The sequence below is a fragment of the Acanthochromis polyacanthus genome, chromosome 17, assembly GCF_021347895.1.
Source record: "Acanthochromis polyacanthus isolate Apoly-LR-REF ecotype Palm Island chromosome 17, KAUST_Apoly_ChrSc, whole genome shotgun sequence".
Lineage (NCBI taxonomy): Eukaryota > Metazoa > Chordata > Actinopteri > Pomacentridae > Acanthochromis > Acanthochromis polyacanthus.
Genome location: NC_067129.1, coordinates 38232307 through 38250559, shown reverse-complemented (window position 1 = coordinate 38250559; position 18253 = coordinate 38232307). Strand labels below are relative to the sequence as shown.

Sequence of the window (18253 nt, the reverse complement as noted above, 5' to 3'; positions counted from 1 at the left end):
TACACACAGAGGACATGCATCCTACTACACACAGAGGACATGCATCCTACTACACACAGAGGACATGCATCCTACTACACACAGAGTACATGTATCCTACTACACACAGAGTACATGTGTCCTACTACACACAGAGTACATGTGTCCTACTACACACGGAGGACATGCATCCTACTACACACAGAGTACATGTGTCCTACTACACACAGAGTACATGTATCCTACTACACACAGAATACATGTATCTTACTACACACAGAGTACATGTATCCTACTACACACAGAGTACATGTATCCTACTACACACAGAGTACATATATCCTACTACAGAGTACATGTGTCCTACTACACACAGAGTACATGCATCCTACTACACACAGAGTACATGTATCCTACTACACACAGAGTACATGTATCCTACTACACACAGAGTACATGTATCCTACTACACACAGAATACATGTATCTTACTACACACGGAGTACATGTATACTACTACACACAGAGTACATGTGTCCTACTACACACAGAGTACATGTGTCCTACTACACACGGAGGACATGCATCCTACTACACACAGAGTACATGTGTCCTACTACACACAGAGTACATGTATCCTACTACACACAGAATACATGTATCTTACTACACACAGAGTACATGTATCCTACTACACACAGAGTACATGTATCCTACTACACACAGAGTACATATATCCTACTACAGAGTACATGTGTCCTACTACACACAGAGTACATGCATCCTACTACACACAGAGGACATGCATTCTACTACACACAGAGGACATGTATCCTACTACACACACAGAGTACATGTATCCTACTACACACACAGAGTACATGTATCCTACTACACACACAGAGTGCATGTATATCAGAACTCTACCAGTCTAAAATTTGGACACACCTTCTCATTCAGTGCTTTTTATTTGTTTGTATTATTTTCTACATTGTAGATTAATACTGAATATTGAACATAGTTCTATATGTGTTCTTTTATAGTTTGGATGTCTTCAATGTTAATCTACAAGGTCCAAACTTTTGACTGTTAATGTTTATACAGACAACATGAATGAGAGAATTTTAATTACATTTTAACAGATGCATACAGTTTGTGTGTATATCTCAGTATAACAGTACAGTATTTTGAATTCTTATACTCTGGATATAGTAGTACTATTACTTGCATTTAACCAACCCGGTCTCACGGGGATTCGTGAAACTGTCACGTAAGTTTTAGTTTCGGTTTCGTGCGCACCAACACGATTTCGTCATGTTTTTCGTGCCGCTCACCACGAAATGTTTTTCGCTGTGGTAATCACATCTGAAAGTGGTTTATACCGGCGGATTCATGACGATCTAAGCTGTCCATCGGCGTATACTGCTTGTGTGATCGCATTTGCGGCCGCCGGCCGCCAGACATTCTTGAAATTCCTATGCAAATTGGTAAGTGTACCACCGGCTTATGGTTAGGTTATGGTTAGGTTATGGTTAGGGTTATGGTTAGGGTTATGTTTAGGGACGATGTCATGCAAAATATAGCTTTGGAGTCGCCACGGTTTTACATTAAAAATATAATATACACATTCTTTTGAAATACGTTCTGAGTGGCACGAAAAGTCCGCCGTTTAAAATACATTGGTGCGCATTTCGTGGTGAGCGGCACGAAAAACATGACGAAATCGTGTTGGTGCACACGAAACCGAAACTAAAACTTACGTGACAGTTTCACGAATCCCCGTGAGATCGGGCTCATTTAACAGTACAATTACCTGCATGTCACGGTACTGTATACATTAATGTACTTATGTACTCACTGCTTTGTTTTGTCCACGGCGTCCCGACCGTTTAACTGCGTATTTTGGGGAGTGTCCTTTTATTGTGGTCAGTCTGAGACACACCTGTGCAATAATCAACTGTCCAATCAGCATCTTGATCTGCCACACCTGTGAGGAGGATGGATTATCTCAGCAAAGGAGAAGTTCTCACTCACAGATTTAGACATGATTTATGAACAATATTTGAGAGAAACAGAGTTTTGTGTTCATAGAAAAAGTCTGAGATCTTTGTGTTCAACTCATGAAAAATGGAAGCAAAAACAAAAATGTTGAGTTTATATTTTTGTTCAGAGAACATCAACTCTGATGGAAATCAGCATCAGTTTGCTGCTGTGTAGAAATCAGCTGATCACAAGAGTCCATCTAAAAGGACAGAAACAGACTGAAAACTCTGATAAATAGTCAAACAGACCAGAAAGAAATCCAAGATAACAGCTTCTATTACTGTAAGGTCTGAACTCTAAACAGGCTCAGTATAAAACTATAAAACCTGATATGAGTTCTGATTCTTTATGAGATGGAAAATCATTAACCTGAAGGACATTATTATGGCAGGTCCTGTTCAAAAAACAAAATGACGACAAAACTGATAAGAAATAAGGACGAAATGTTATTGAGAATCCAAATAACTGATCTGAAATAAGAGAAAAGAAAGACAGAAGTCAAACTGGTGAAGATACTGTGGAAGTAAATGAATGTTACACATGATACTGAAGCTGCACACATTTCCAGTAATACTGATCTTATTGTTCATCTTTAAGTGTCCAGTTGTTTCTTCTGTTAAATGAATGTGTTGTTTAGATTCTTTCTTCTGGCTGTCAGAAAGTTTGATGCTTTCAGCTGTTAAACAGTCACAAGTAGAACATTAACAGAGAAACATCATTCAGAGCTCTCAGTAGACGAAGTCTCAGATTGTTCAGAAGCTACAAGTCAGTGGGAACAACTTCAGAGATTTCTGTTTTTAAACTTTAGATTTTTAGAGTCTTTTAAGTACAACAACAATAGTTCTAACAAAATACAAAGAGGTTAGATATGCGTATCGTCTGAGACAAATATAAATTCCATAGTTGGGGGGTCTCTCTGTAACCACCATCTGGTTCTGGCTGTTTGGATGCAGGTCTAATATATGGACACAGCCAGAATCCTGGCATTGATCCACACTCCATCCACCACGCTAACTGAGTCTCAATCATTTCTACTTTGGTGTTCTAAAAATGTTTATCAATGACTCCAACAGAAGTCCCTCCAGGTCAGAGAGTTAGTAGAGGAGCTCTGAGACTTCCAGAACTTCAACCAAGTCTCCTCAGGAACTTCCACCCTCATATTATTCTCCCAGCATTTTCTGACAGAATCAGTCCAATCTTCTTTCACTGATAAGATGGCATTGTATAATTTACCCATAATCCCTTTAGTGTTCTCCTCCTTGTAGGCGTCTATGAAAATCTGAGTCAGTTGTGAGCAAAAGGTTTAGATTGTGGATCTCTGATCTCATTACAAAGAAATGTTGGTCTTGTAAGAATCTATAGAAGTCCTGATTGTTGAGTTTGTGTTCTTGGATCAGACCAGAGAAGCTCTCAGTTTCTCCATTTGAGATAATTCTACTAAATGCAGTGATAGGATGGTGGACCCATTTTTTGAATCTCTGATCAAACAGTGTTGGGGTGAAGTGTGGATCATAAGACGGTCAGCTCATCATTTTCACCTCTCTGTAGAGTTTAAACCTTGTAATTGCCTCTATTATATATACACTGACATTCAGTCATCAGTTTTTATTCAGTCTGTGTTTCTCTACATTTAGGGCACATGAGACTCAGACTCTGAGAATAAAAGTTACAGTTTGATGTTTTATCTGTAGGAAACAGGAGAAATGAAATATTTAAAATTTCCCCCCAAAGCCTCTCTGGCAGTTTCCTGTTTGAACTTAATCCAACCATCCATCCATCCATTCTCTATACACCGCTTTATCCTCACTAGGGTCATGAGGGGTGCTGGAGTCTATCCCAGCTGACTCGGGTGAAGGCAGGGGACACCCTGGACAGGTCACCAGTCTGTCACAGGGCTTCATCAAGGTTTTGTAGTATATATTTTCTTAACTACTAAAAAATAGATGTTAGCTGAATTAAGAATTAAACATTTAGCTAAAAATGTCTAAAAATGATATAATTGTAAGTTGTATACTTCCCTAAATAATTCATTTCTGATGAGCTAAAAGAAAAGAATTCTAAAGTTATGGATAAACTGTGAGGTAAAAGTAGTGAGTGGTTAGCTGGAATAATAAATGGTGAGCTAATAAAAAGCTAACATGTAGGATTAAATAAAGACTTAGCAATAAAACAGGAAAAGGTTCATAATTCATTACATTGTTGCTAAAAGTAGCTGAATAATCTGTTGGCTGCTTACTAAGCTAAATATTTCATTCTGTTGTGAGTTAAAGTAATAAATAGCTGAAGCAAAAGACAACATGATAGTTTAACAATAAATAACTTAAAATACATGTAAAGAACCTGAACCCTCAGACACAAAGTAAGAAAGTGTTTGTGCTGTAAAGTGACCTGATGGAAGATGAAGGTTTTAGGATGAAGGAAGATGCTCTGCTGAAACAGTCACACAGTGGTCAGAATGCAGAACTCTTTCAGACTGAGATGGATCCTGGTCTGGGTTTTAGAAGCAGAACTTCTGATGGTGTTTCTGTGGTAAAACAGCTGAAAACCTGGCACTCGTGTGTTAAAGAATGTTCTCCAGATGTGTAGCTGATGTTGTGGTTGGTCTTCATTGATTCCTTCTCCAGATGATCCAGATGTTTAAATGAAAGCTGAACGCTGTGTGTCTGAGGCTGCTGCTCTGTCACAGTTTCTCCATGATTTGTTCTCTGAGTTAAAGTGAAGTGAGCCGAGCTGAGCTGCCAAAGTGAGTAAAGCAGTGAAGAACAGAAGCAGCTGTCTGTAATGGAAGGCTGTTACTGTGAAGCTGCTGCACAAAGTGTTGAGTTTGTATGAACAGCAAACTGCAGGCAGATGAATGAGAGTTTAATCAGACAGCTGATGGGAAAAGAAGTGAGTGGAGTTGATAATAAAAGGAAGCAGCTTTTTATTAGCGGCTGAACTCAGACAGAACAGTAGCCTCACTTTTACTGTTCTCTTCTGCTCTGTGGAGTCACATGTGGATGTTTTTCTCCAGATGATGTGAGATGTGATGAATAAATGTGTTGACAGAGTGATGAAGAGGAGGGGAGTTTGTGTGGAGGAGCAGCCGTCCTGCTGTGCTCGGTGTCAGGACGTCCTGAAGGATCCAGTCTCTAGCAGCTGTGGACACTGGTTCTGCAGACAGTGCATCAGCTCATACTGGGACCAGTCTGCTCCATCAGGACACTCCTCCTGTCCCCAGTGTGGAGAAAGATCCAGAAGCAGCAGCTGTGGACAAAGTAAGACTGAACATCTGCTGGTGGACTGATGTGTGGAAACTGAGCTTGTTGTTGTGTTGTCCAGACATGAAAGATGTTTGTGTTTGCTGAGTCTGATTGTTTGTCTGGTCTGTGAGCAGGTGTTGGTCTGCAGGAGGTTCTGCAGGAACATAAGATGAGTCTGAGGAGGAGATGTGAACATGTGACTGAAGGAAGTGATGAAGCAGGAGGTGGAACCCTCCTCAACAGGATCTACACTGAGCTCTACATCACAGAGGGACACAGTGGAGAGGCTGATGTCCAACATGAGGTGGAGCAGCTGGAGACAGCTTCCAAGAAGAGCCTCCATGACACTCCCATCAGGTGCCAGGACATCTTTAAAGCCTTACCTGAGCAGCAGAGAGCCATCAGAGTGGTCCTGACCAACGGCGTGGCCGGCGTGGGAAAAACCTTCTCAGTGCTGAAGTTCACTCTGGACTGGGCAGAGGGCGGAGAAAACCAAGACGTCAGTGTGGTGGTGGTGCTTCCGTTCAGGGAGCTGAACTTGATCAGAGATGAGCAGCACAGTCTTCTCACGCTGCTCCATGTTTTCCATCCAACGTTACAGAAGGTGACGGCAGAGCAGCTGGCTGTCTGTAAACTTTTGTTCATCTTTGACGGTCTGGATGAAAGCAGACTTTCACTGGATTTCACCAACAGGAAGGTTGTGTCTGACGTCAGCCAGAAGTCATCGCTGGACGTTCTGCTGGTCAACCTCATGGAGGGGAATCTGCTTCCCTCGGCTCTGGTCTGGATCACTTCCCGCCCTGCGGCAGCCAATCAGATCCCTCCTAAACATGTGGACAGGTTCACAGAAGTACGAGGCTTCACCGACGTCCAGAAGGAGGAGTACTTCAGGAGGAGGATCAGTGATGAAGAGCGCTCCAGCACAATCATCTCCCACATGAAGACATCCAGGAACCTCCACATCATGTGTCGACTCCCAGTGTTCTGCTGGATCACTGCTGCAGTTCTGGAGCACATGTTGAGCACAGAGCAGAGAGGAGAGCTGCCCCAGAGCATGACTGAGATGTTCTCACACTTCCTGCTGGTTCAGACACAGAGGAAGAAGAAGAAGTACCATGAGGGACCTGAGACGAGTCCACAGGAGCTGACGGAGGCTGACAGGGAAGTTCTTCTGAAGCTGGGGAGGCTGGCCTTTGAACATCTGGAGAAAGGAAACATCATGTTCTACCAAGAAGACCTGGAGCAGTGTGGTCTGGATGTGACAGAGGCCTCGGTGTTGTCAGGAGTTTGTACCCAGATCTTCAGAAGAGAGTGTGTGATGTTCCAGAAACCAGTCTACTGCTTTGTTCATCTGAGCGTTCAGGAGTTTCTGGCTGCAGTCTACATGTTCCACTGTTACACCAACAGGAACACTGAGGTGTTGGAGAAGTTCCTGAGAGACTGGAAAGTCAAGAAAAGACACACTCTGAGTATGTTCCTGAACAGTGTCATGAAGAATTCCCTCCTCAGTAGAAATGGTCACCTGGACCTGTTTGTTCGCTTCCTTCATGGCCTCTGTCTGGAGTCCAACCAGAGACTCTTAGGAGGTCTGCTGGGTCAGACGGAGAACCATCCAAAAACAATCCAGACAGTCATCAAGAACCTGAAGAAGATGAAGAACAGTGATGGAATGTCTCCAGACAGAAGCATCAACATCTTCCACTGTCTGATGGAGATGAAGGATCTCTCAGTACATCAGGAGATCCAAGAGTTCCTGCAGTCAGAGAACAGATCAGAGAAGTTCCTCTCTGATATCCAGTGCTCAGCTCTGGCCTACATGCTGCAGATGTCAGAGGAGGTTCTGGATGAGTTGGACCTGGACAAGTACAGAGCATCAAAGGAGGGAAAACTGAGACTGATTCCAGCTGTGAGGAACTGCAGAAAGGCTCGGTGAGTCCAGATGTGATGAACATGATCAGTCAGAGTAGATCAGTAGTTCAGTTCTTCAGATGTTCTCACGAGAACATCTCATTCTTCTTAATGTTCCTCTTGTTTATTTCAAACATCATGTCAGCTGTGTTTATATGGAATAAATTTCCTATCATAATTCAAGAGCATTTTAAATTGATTTGAGGGCAGCATTTATCGATTTCATTCTCAGATTTCGTGATATTGTCTCTCAGAACTCTGCTCTTGCACTCAAATTTGCTCTGCGCGTGCTCAAACTGTGTCCTCGCACTCGGTTACGATGCTGCTCGCGCAGATTTCTTTCACTCAAACTCAAACTCTTCCTCTTGCTCTCATGGAACTTCTGCTCACGGATCTCTGCTCTGCTCTCAGATTTTTTGTGTATCAACGCTGTCAACCAATAGAAGGCCGGCGAGCTTTGACCAATCAGATTATCCCTGTTTGTATACAGGTGCATTCACTGTTTTTCTGAGGAGCGTCACAGGATGGTGACATTGTTTTCTCCACCAGCACACCTCAAAGAGCAGTGTTCGATGCCGCTATTATTATACAATATAGCCATTTTAATGAGAAGCTCGGACGCTGTTGTATGTATTGAATTATATTTTATTCCAACAGTGGTCAAAAAATAAAAGAAATCACATTTATTACAGCCCCGGACGTAGGGAGTGGATAAAACCTGGTAAAAGAATGCACGCCCTTATGGGACGCTCCTCGGAAAAACAGCAAATGCACCCGTATACAAACAGGGATAATGTGATTGGTCAAAGCTCGCCGGCCTTCTGTTGGTTGACAGCGCTGATACACAAAAAATCCGAGAGCAGAGCAGATATCCGTGAGCACAAGTTCGTGAGAGCAAGAGGAAGAGTTTGAGTGTCAGCACAGGAAATCTGCATGAGCAGCAGTGGGGTCACTAGGCGTATTTTAGGGGGGCTTCAGCCCCCCTAAAATATTCATAAGCCCCCCTAAATAATTTTATGTTCATTTATTTTTTTTAAAAAGTTTTTTGTTTTTTGTTTTTTACAAAAAAGTGCCAAAAAGTTCCATATAATGTGACCAGAATATGAGTTTAAATACATAATCACATAACCAGTCATTTTAACTTAGATACGATCATAAATCTTAGTTTCTCTTCACTTCATAGTGGAAGGTAGAGAGTCAGAGTCAGTGCGTCGTTATCCAGTCCATTCCACTTGTTCATATGGAGCACGCCCACATCACTGAAATCCAGTCCACGTTTTCCCTCCAACCTAGGCTGCTGGTACCTGCAGCATGTGTTTATAGGGAACGAGCACACAGAACGGAGGAGAGCAGCATTAGGAGAAGAACGTGAACAAGAATGGATATGCGAAATGTTTTCAGGAGAGTAAGTATTCATCACTGCTGATAGTAACAATAAGTTAGCTCCAGCCCCCCAGCTAACAGCAGAAAGTCCCATGTAATTAATGAACCAAATGCTCCGTTTGACAAATAAAAACCTGGCTTGTTCACTCTGTAGGACAGAGCCCCCTGTAAAGGAGGCAGCGTGAGACGCTGCTGTATCTCTGTGCACGTCTTACCTTTGTTGTTTTGTGGTCAAAAGTGACATTTCTGCTCTAAAAGAAGCTGCTACTTAGCTAGCTAGTTAGTCTGAAATGCACTGTGAAGGTTCTGGTTGTTCATAGAGTTGGGTGTGCACTCTTTTTTTTTTTTAACCATATACTATCTTTGGGGTGACTTCCTTCTGGAGCATCAGCTCCAGTATCAGATACACACAGTGAAACAGGAGCTGAGCTCATTCACGTATGATTATGTGAATAATGGTGATGATAATAATAATAATAATAATAATAATAATCACTCCACCACCCCTATTGACCTGTAGGAGTCAGGGCAGAGGAGCAGAGAGAGTGAGAGAGGAGAAATCTACTGGAAAGGTGAGTCTGAAGGATTTTACAGGAGAGAGTCATTTGTGATGCAGACAGTCTTGGATTTTTATGGAACTTGATATGAATATGAAATATGAAACATTTCAGTCCAGGTGCACCATATAAGACTTGTTTAACTTGAGCTTTTATTTATTAAAGTAATGATTGGAAAGTGGAGATAGCCAAGAGAGAGATATAAGCCTAATATACGACATAAATAAATCAATAATTTTGCTAGTTTTGGACCTAATATGACTCTGTTTTCACTGGTTGGACTAAAAAAGACTAAGACCAGGAGCACTGTGGCTCTAGAGGGAACACTCTCCTCTATTATGACTATTAAAATGGCTGGTTTGGAGCCATGCAATAAATGGGAACCCACCCCAGAGATCATCAAGGCTTCAGAAAAGGCCATCAGGGAGTACAACATGGCTCACAAAAATTCATTTTTCCCTGTTCTTTTCCTGTTCCACTTTACAATTGTGCCATTTATTCTGAGTTGACAGTCTTTATTTATTTTTGGGCCTCGTTAATAAGTTATTCATTCATTTAGTCCTGATTTTAGTCCATGTCACCCTGCTCCTGTGAGACAGAGTTTAGTGTCTGATTGTAATTCTGTTCAGTGAATAGATAATTTAGGTTATAAAGATGTTTTGTTTTTGCTTAAGCACTTTTTATTGTTTAGTTGCTGATGTGGTCAAATTGAAGCTGTTGTTCATTAGAATCCTCCAAGACAAATGTTAAAGTGGTTGCTGGAGTTATTTCAATCATGCAGATATTTATGGAAAATGCTGAAATGTGTTGTGCTCATCCAGCCACAGAACTTTCATCCATATTTTACATGAAGAACCATTTTCAATACTGCCTGCCGTTGCAAATTTTTTTTTGCATTTTTTTTTTTACCTCAATGTTGTTTTTTTATTATCCCTTTATAATAAGATTTTAACAAAATGCTCATAAAATATACCAGAATGCAGGAAATAGGACCAGTAATTTTCAAATGTTCTAGGGAAGGACCCCCAGACCCCCCATCAGCATCCTGCACAAACCAAATCTCACTCTGAGGTCTGGTCACAACTTGGCAGCTCTGAGTTATTGTGTTGTGAGCAAAAGTCATGGCCACTGTGGTGTAAAACATTTACACAGTAAAGTATCTCTGAATAAATCAAAATCTTAATGTGGAAAAGCAATTTCTCAGTTTTTGTTAGCTGTGTTATGCACCCTTGGCTCACAGGGCCACAACAAAGTGGAAGACACAGGAGTTATAAAAAATATAGCATTTTATTTTTACATTAATATATTACTATACACAAAATAAACTATATATCTAGCGGTTCACCGCACAATGGAGAGAGATGGTCTGGGGTGGCATCCTGAGGAGAGGAGAGAGACAAGGATATGAGTCGAGCAGATTTTAAAGGGCGAGGAGGGGCACCGGGCCCAGGTGCCCCTGATTGCCAGGCCCGACCCACCAGTTAACCCCAAGATGGCTGGGGCCATCACACCCCCCCTCTTGAAAAGGGAGTCCCACGGACAACCAAATTAGACCAGAAATAGTAATCTCCCTTTTTTTTATTAAAAAATTTGTCATAACTTCTTTCCCCCCGTAATTTGGAAAATATTACAACCTGATTTGTCCCCCCCCCCCCCGATAAAGTTGGCGTGCAAACACCAGATTTTTTTTTTCAAAAGTTTTCTCTTTTAACAAAAAATATTTAAAAATTTAAGCAGCCCAAAGGAACAAGAATTCCCAATAACACCCCCAAAGTGTCACCGTGAAGTGTAAGCTACAGGATTGTTTTAGTCCTCTCCCCCAACAGTTCCGAACCTGGAAAGGGTAAAGGACATCATTAGCAGGGGACAATTTACATAGGAGCTCGAGAAAGAGCGTCAGCCAATAGATTATCACGACCTTTAATATGCCGGATGTCCAGGCTGAATGCTTGCAGAAACAATGCCCAACGAATAAGGCACTGGTTTGAACTTTTTAATGTGTTCAGAAAAGTCAAAGGATTATGATCTGTGTAGATTATTACTGGACCAATACCACAGGAGACATAAATTTCGAAATGCTGAAGGGCCATAATAAGGGCAAGTGTTTCTTTTTCAATCACGAAATAATTTAGTTGGTAAGAATTAAACTTTTTAGAAAAGTAACAAACTGGCTTGTCAATACCATCTTCCTCCTGGAGTAAGACAGCTCCTGCGCCAACATGACTGGCGTCAACCTGGATTTTAAAAGAGTTATTCATATTTGGAGCCGCCAAAACAGGTGCAGCACACAACAGGGCTTTAACATTGTTAAAGGCGCTTTTACAGGCCATAGACCAATCAAAACGCACGTCACGTCTTAGCAAATTGGTGAGAGGAGCAACTACAGTAAAGAAGTTGGGACAGAAACTGCGGTAGTAGCCTACTAAACCCAAGAATCGCATTAGCTCTTTTTTAGTTGTCGGAGGTGGATATTGAAGAATTGCTTGGACTTTAGCATCAACTGGACGCACTTGCCCCTGGCCAACAACGCGACCGAGATAGGTGACAGTGGCACGGGCGAACTCACACTTCGCCAGATTCACGGTCAAACGGGCAGAGGACAAGCGGTCAAACAATGCACGAATCCGCGCAACATGGGAGTCCCAGGTGTCACTGAATACTACTACGTCATCCAGATAGACGGTGCAGCCATCGAGACCAGCTACCACCATATTCATTAACCTTTGAAAGGTCGAAGGAGCGTTACGGAGACCAAAACTCATAACAGTGTATTCAAATAAGCCAAATGGAGTAACAAAGGCTGAAATCTCCGACAGAGGGACTTGCCAGTAACCTTTAAGGAGATCAAATTTACTGACAAATTTTGCAGACCCAACTTGGTCTATGCAGTCTTCCATTCGAGGCAAAGGGTAAGAATCTGACTTTGTCACTTTATTTACTTTTCTGTAATCAGTGCAAAAATGTGGGGATTTATCCGATTTCTCAACTAACAGACTGGGAGAAGCCCAGCTTGAGAATGAAGGAACTGCAATTTGATTGTCCAACATATACGGAACTTCGGATTTCATAATTTCGAGTTTTTGGGGTGCACATCTGTAGAGTCTTTGTTTAATTGGAGGATTATTGCTGACATCAATGTCGTGCTCAATGAAATGAGTGCGCGACGGAGTGTCGTTAAACAGTTCAGGATACGAACCAATTACACCAGATAACTCCGCGCCCTGGTTTGGAGACAGATGATTGAAAAGAGACTGCAGATTCAACACGGTCTCACGGGGATTCGTGAAACTGTCACGTCAGTTTTTGTTTCGGTTTCGTGCGCACCAACACGATGTAGTCATGTTTTTCGTGCCACTCACCACGAGCGAAACCCACTGTGGTAATCACATCTGAAAGTGGTTTATACCGGCGGATTCATGACGATCTAAGCTGTCCATCGGCGTTTGCGGCCGCCGCTTCGGCCGCCGCACATTCTTTAAATTCCTATGCAAATTCGGCGGATTCATGATGATCTAAGCTGTCCATCAGCGTTTGCGGCCGCCGCCGCGGCCACCATTGCGGCCGCTGGACATCCGGCCACAATAGCGGCCGGATCACATCTGAAAGTGGTTTATACCGGCGGATTCATGATGATTTAAGCTGTCCATCGGCGTTTGCGGCCGCAAACGCCGATGGACAGCTTAAATTGTCATGAATCCGCCGAATTTGCATAGGAATTTAAAGAATGTCCAGCGGCCGAAGCGGCGGCCGAAGCGGCGGCCGCAAACGCCGATGGACAGCTTAGATCGTCATGAATCCGCCGGTATAAACCACTTTCAGATGTGATTACCACAGCGGGTTTCGCTCGTGGTGAGCGGCACGAAAAACATGACGACATCGTGTTGGTGCGCACGAAACCGAAACAAAAACTGACGTGACAGTTTGACGAATCCCCGTGAGACCGGGCTGGCAGATTACCCAGTGTTTCAGAGTTTTTGAGCCTGCCACTCAACATCGGTTCATCAGGCCACATGACATCAGCCTCCCCTCCCCCACAAATAGAAGACTGCAGACCTGAGGACAAGGAGTGGACAGTGAAAGCAACACCAGCGACACTATTCTCCTGGGCCAACCCACCACGAGAATAGTATGGCTTAAGCAGGTTGACATGACACATTCGAGAAGATTTACGACAATTTGGTGTCGAAATTACATAATTTAGTTCAGAATTTTTCTTTTCCACGACATAAGGGCCAGAGAATTTTGCCTGAAAAGGTGAATTAACCAAAGGAGTTAGTGCCAGGACCAAATCCCCGGGACTAAACTCACGACGCTCTGCTTTGAGGTCATAACATTTTTTCATTTTTAACTGAGCACATTCCAGATTTTCCCGTGCTTTTTCTACGGCAGTATACAGACGGTGACGGAACCCGTTGACATAATCAATGATATTTTTCGGCGGGTCAGATTCTACCAAATCATCTTTCAAAACTGCCAAAGGCACAGTGTGGCCAAACACTAGGTCATTAGGGCTAAAACCCGTGCTTTCCTGCACAACTTCTTGAGCTGACAGCAAAAGCCACGGTAATCCCTCTTCCCAGTCCCCACGCATTTCAGTATGGTAAGCTCTGAACAATGATTTTAATGTCTGATGAAACCTTTCAAGCGCGCCTTGGCTTTGCGCATGGTACACAGATGACAAACTGTGTTTCACTTTAAGCTCTTTTAACACTTGTGCAAATACACGAGATGTAAAATTTGAGCCTTGGTCTGTCTGTAAAATACGTGGGATGCCAAAGATGGAAATAAACTGAGTCAGTGCCTTAACCACTGACCGAGCCGTTATAGTGCGCAGTGGTTAAGTGGCAGGATACCTGGTCGTTTGACACATCACAGTGAGCAGATAAGTGCAATTTTGATGCCGGCAATGGACCAACACAGTCTATGATCAGATGTTCAAAGGGCTTGCTTATTGCAGGGATTGGACAAAGAGGTGCAGGCTTAATTAACTGATTAGGTTTTGCAGTTAATTGGCACACATGGCAAGACTTTATGTACTGTGAAACATCACGTTTAAGCCTTGGCCAAAAGAAATGTCGCAGCACTCTGTCATAGGTCTTTTTCACTCCTAAATGACCACTGTCATCATGAGCAATCTTTAACACTTCGTTACGAAATTTGTCTGGAACAACTACTTGGAACGTGGGCTCGCCAATGATGTCACTGTTACACGACACCCACTTTCTCACCAGCAGTTCATTTTGGATGAAGTACCCGTGCGTTACGCTTTGAACATCCTCACCTGGGAAAACATTCTCAAACAAGTCAGAAAGGGAAGGGTCAGCTTTTTGAGCTTGGACCCACTTCTCCACTGAAATTGACGCGGGAAGCTTTGGTGACGGGACAGAATGTTCCTTTGCCTCGTCTGAGCGCACCGCAGCGCGCTGAAGCTGACCACGCGTCATTATGCACACAGGATAAACTTCATCTGACAGCTCCCCATCAAACCGAGGAGGTGCACGCGGATCTATCGTGACCACAGGCAAAGGTGAGACTGGCCAAACCATACTCCCGACCAAATCATTGCCTAGGATCAACGAGACCCCGGGAACTGGCAAAGCAGGCCGCACACCGACGATGACTGGACCGCGCACAAACTCACAATCCAGTATGATGGTGTGTCTGGGCACAGAAACTACCCCAAGCTCCATGCCATGCATCAACACGAAGTCTCCCGTTTCTGTAGCTGCAGAGAAAGGCAACACTGAGGAAACTATGAAACTGAACTGTGTCTCTGAGAAGTTTTATGGGCACGCTCTCCTCGCTACCCTGCACGGACACACGGGCATCATGGATGAACGGAGCAAAACCTTTATCAACAACCTCAATGGATTTATTACTTGAACACGACAGAGCAGGAGTACCAGGTAAAGGTCTACATCTGTTCCTTGTTTTTAGCACAGGGCATTGACTTTTCCAATGGCCAGAAGCTTGACAGTAATTGCACCTACTTGTTTCACTTTTAGATGTATTTAACCTATTTTGAGCAATGTATGGAGGGCGACTTTCATTACTTAAAGGTTTAAAGCGAGGAGGAAAAATATCCCCAAGCGCTCCTTTGTGCATCCAAACAAAGTCATGAGCAAGTTCAGCTGCTTTTAGGACAGTATTTGGTTTTTGCTCAGTTACATAGGTTGCAACACGCTGAGGCAGACACTTTTTAAATTGCTCAAGAACAATTAACTCAGACAAAGCGTCAAAGGTGTCTACGTCCAAAGCAGAACACCAACGACTAAAATGGGACAATAAATCCCGAGCAAACTCAACGTGTGTTTGACGTTCGTTTTTCACCCAATTTCTGAACTTTTGACGATACGCCTCTGGGACGAGTTCATAGGCTTTCAACACTGCGGCCTTCACCTTTGAATAATCCTGGCAATCTACTGCACTGAGAGCGGAATAGGCCTCTTGAGCGCGGCCTGTCAGGACGGACTGCAACAAGAGGGCCCTGTCAGTGCCAGGCCAATCTTTTGCGTCTGCAATGCGTTCAAATAGGACGAAAAAAGTATCCGGATGTTTTTCGTTAAAGTTTGGCATCAAATGCAAACACAAACTCATATCTAAAAGACTACTAGAACAAGTGGAAAATGACTGATCACCCAAAGACGCATCATTTTGAATTTTCCCATCATGAATCAAATTTAATTTCTTTTGTTGTAACTCCAATTTCATTTTTTCAGTTTCTTGTTCAACACGTTCCAATTGTTTTTCTTTTTCTGCTTCAGCTTTTATTCTCATCTGTTCTTGCTCAAATTGTAAATTCATTAATTCTTTACGCTGCTCAAACGTCAACCCCTCAAAGGGTGGAGGAGTCAGCTCGGGTTTTGAATTTACGGGAAAACCCGACTGAAGCTCTCCCTCTCCCAGGAAACCTTTTCCAGTCAGTGCGGTGATAATAGAATTTAAAATTTCCAATTTAGAACCTTTACCAGAAACTTTGATGCCATAGTGTGTAGCTATTTGCAACAATAGCTTCTTTTGACAAGATTGCAAAAACTCTATTGAAGGCGCCAAAGAAAAACTCTGAAAATGAAGCCATTATAAGAAAAAAAACTATAAAATTTAAACCAAACAAATACGAACCGAACAGAATTCAAGCACACACCCCACAGAAGGTAAAGTGACGGAGAGCCAACGTGACTCTCAGGAGTCCCCCGCCCTCACCACCTAACCAAGACCTAGCTTACTCGCCTGGTCTTCTTAGCAGTCACATGCCGCGGGTTCTTATGCGCCAGATACCGATGGGCAGAAGGTGAATGAACACCCCCAATCCCATGGCGTGCTCCCAAGCATATAGCTTCAACCACATTCACCACTGCCCTGATCGAACAAAAAATAAAAAAATAAAAAAATAGGTGGATCCCCTTGTGGGAAACAACACTACAGGCTAACGAAGGACCCCTAAAATGCCATAAAGTGGGGCAGTACTTACATTCTCTTCGGATCACAGAAATCAAAAAAGCAAAGGCTTCCAACTCGTGCGTCTCCACAAACAAAAACGCAGCACACACAGCAGGTGCGCACCGGGTTCCAATCGCGCAATCAGTGCACACGGCACAGGCCAAAGAAAAAACAAAAAGCCTGTAACAAAAATTTAGCTAAACTAAACAAATTGAACGCAATTTAACTAACAAAAACACACTGATCGCAAACAAAAAAATTTACAGACAAGCCCCCACTTGTTATGCACCTTTGGCTCACAGGGCCACAACAAAGTGGAAGACACAGGAGTTATAAAAAATATAGCGTTTTATTTTTACATTGATATATTACGATACACAAAATAAACGATATATCTAGCGGTTCACTGCACAACGGAGAGAGATGGTCCAGCGTGGCATCCTGAGGAGAGGAGAGAGACAAGGATATGAGTCGAGCAGATTTTAAAGGGCGAGGAGGAGCACCGGGCCCAGGTGCCCCTGATTGCCAGGCCAGACCCACCAGTTAACCCCAAGATGGCTGGGGCCATCACAGCTGTGAAATTAAATGTTCGCTCACATCCTGTGCATCTCCTGGGGGCGAAGCCACCCCGTCCTTAAAACCTAGTGACGCCTCTGGCGAGCAGCATCGTGACCGAGTGCGAGGACACAGTTTGAGCACGCGCAGAGCAAATTTGAGCGCGAGAGCAGAGTTCTGAGAGACAATATCACGAAATCTGAGAATGAAATGGATAAATGCTGCCCTCAAATCAATTTAAAATGCTCTTGAATTATGATAGGAAATTTATTCCATATGTTTAGTCTCGGATGTTCTTCAGCTGCTTCAAACGCTGTGAAAATGTAGATTTTTTCATTTTCATGAGTTTAAAGCTGATAAATGAATGAAGACAGTTTTTCTGTTTCATTCTAATAATTGTTCCATCAGACAGTTTGTTCTTCTGAGGTTCTTCCTTTGGCTGATGGAGGAAACATGCAGATCTGCTGAAACTCATGAACAACTGTGGAGGTTCTTTATGTGGAAGCATTTTCCAGTTTTCAGTGAAGCAGTAAAGTTAGTTTCACTTGAGGAGGTTCTGAAATCTTTTCTGATCAGACAAACAGCTTTGACCTGATTTCTCTCTTTAGAGTTTAAAATAAGATCTGGATCATTTACAAACAACATTTTTAAGTCTGGAAAAATGAATTTGATGAATTTATTGCTGTCACTGTTAAGAATGGATTTTTATTGAGTTCTTTGTTTTTATTTCATCATTATTCCTGCTTTCTTTGCTGACTCTTTATTTCTTCTTTTTGAGTGTCACGTGTCCGTTGAGTTTTTCTGCCTTTAAAGGACTTAGAAGTTGTTTCTGAAACGTGCTGGATAGAAAAATGAATGTGATGATTTAAAGTGAGTTTCTAAGTTGAGCTGAAGCAGCTGCTGTGGCCACATGTGACAATGATGAGATGATGTTGATGCTGGAACAGTGATTTGGTTTCTCAGGTGGAGAATAATCCTGAGATCAGTGCAGTGATTGAATCTCTTGTCCAAGAGTTTCCATCTAAAGCTTGTTAACATGGACATGAGGCTCCATAAACTACTGATCAGACAAAGACTGATGCTGCAAAGTGTGTTGGACTGAGTCATGGAGCATTTTACTGATTTAGTGTTTGATATCTTTCTTGA

The 18253-nt window shown here is 42.7% G+C and overlaps 1 protein-coding gene across 1 annotated transcript in view; it reads left to right on the top strand.

The window, feature by feature from the left end:
- LOC127530710 (NACHT, LRR and PYD domains-containing protein 12-like) overlaps positions 1-18253 on the top strand; it is a 78186-nt gene that overhangs the window by 47872 nt on the left and 12061 nt on the right. The window contains exons 2-3 of the mRNA XM_051938062.1: positions 5071-5279; positions 5399-7193. Of these exons, the coding sequence (XP_051794022.1) occupies positions 5071-5279; positions 5399-7193 (2004 nt within the window). The remainder of the gene's footprint in view (positions 1-5070; positions 5280-5398; positions 7194-18253) is intronic.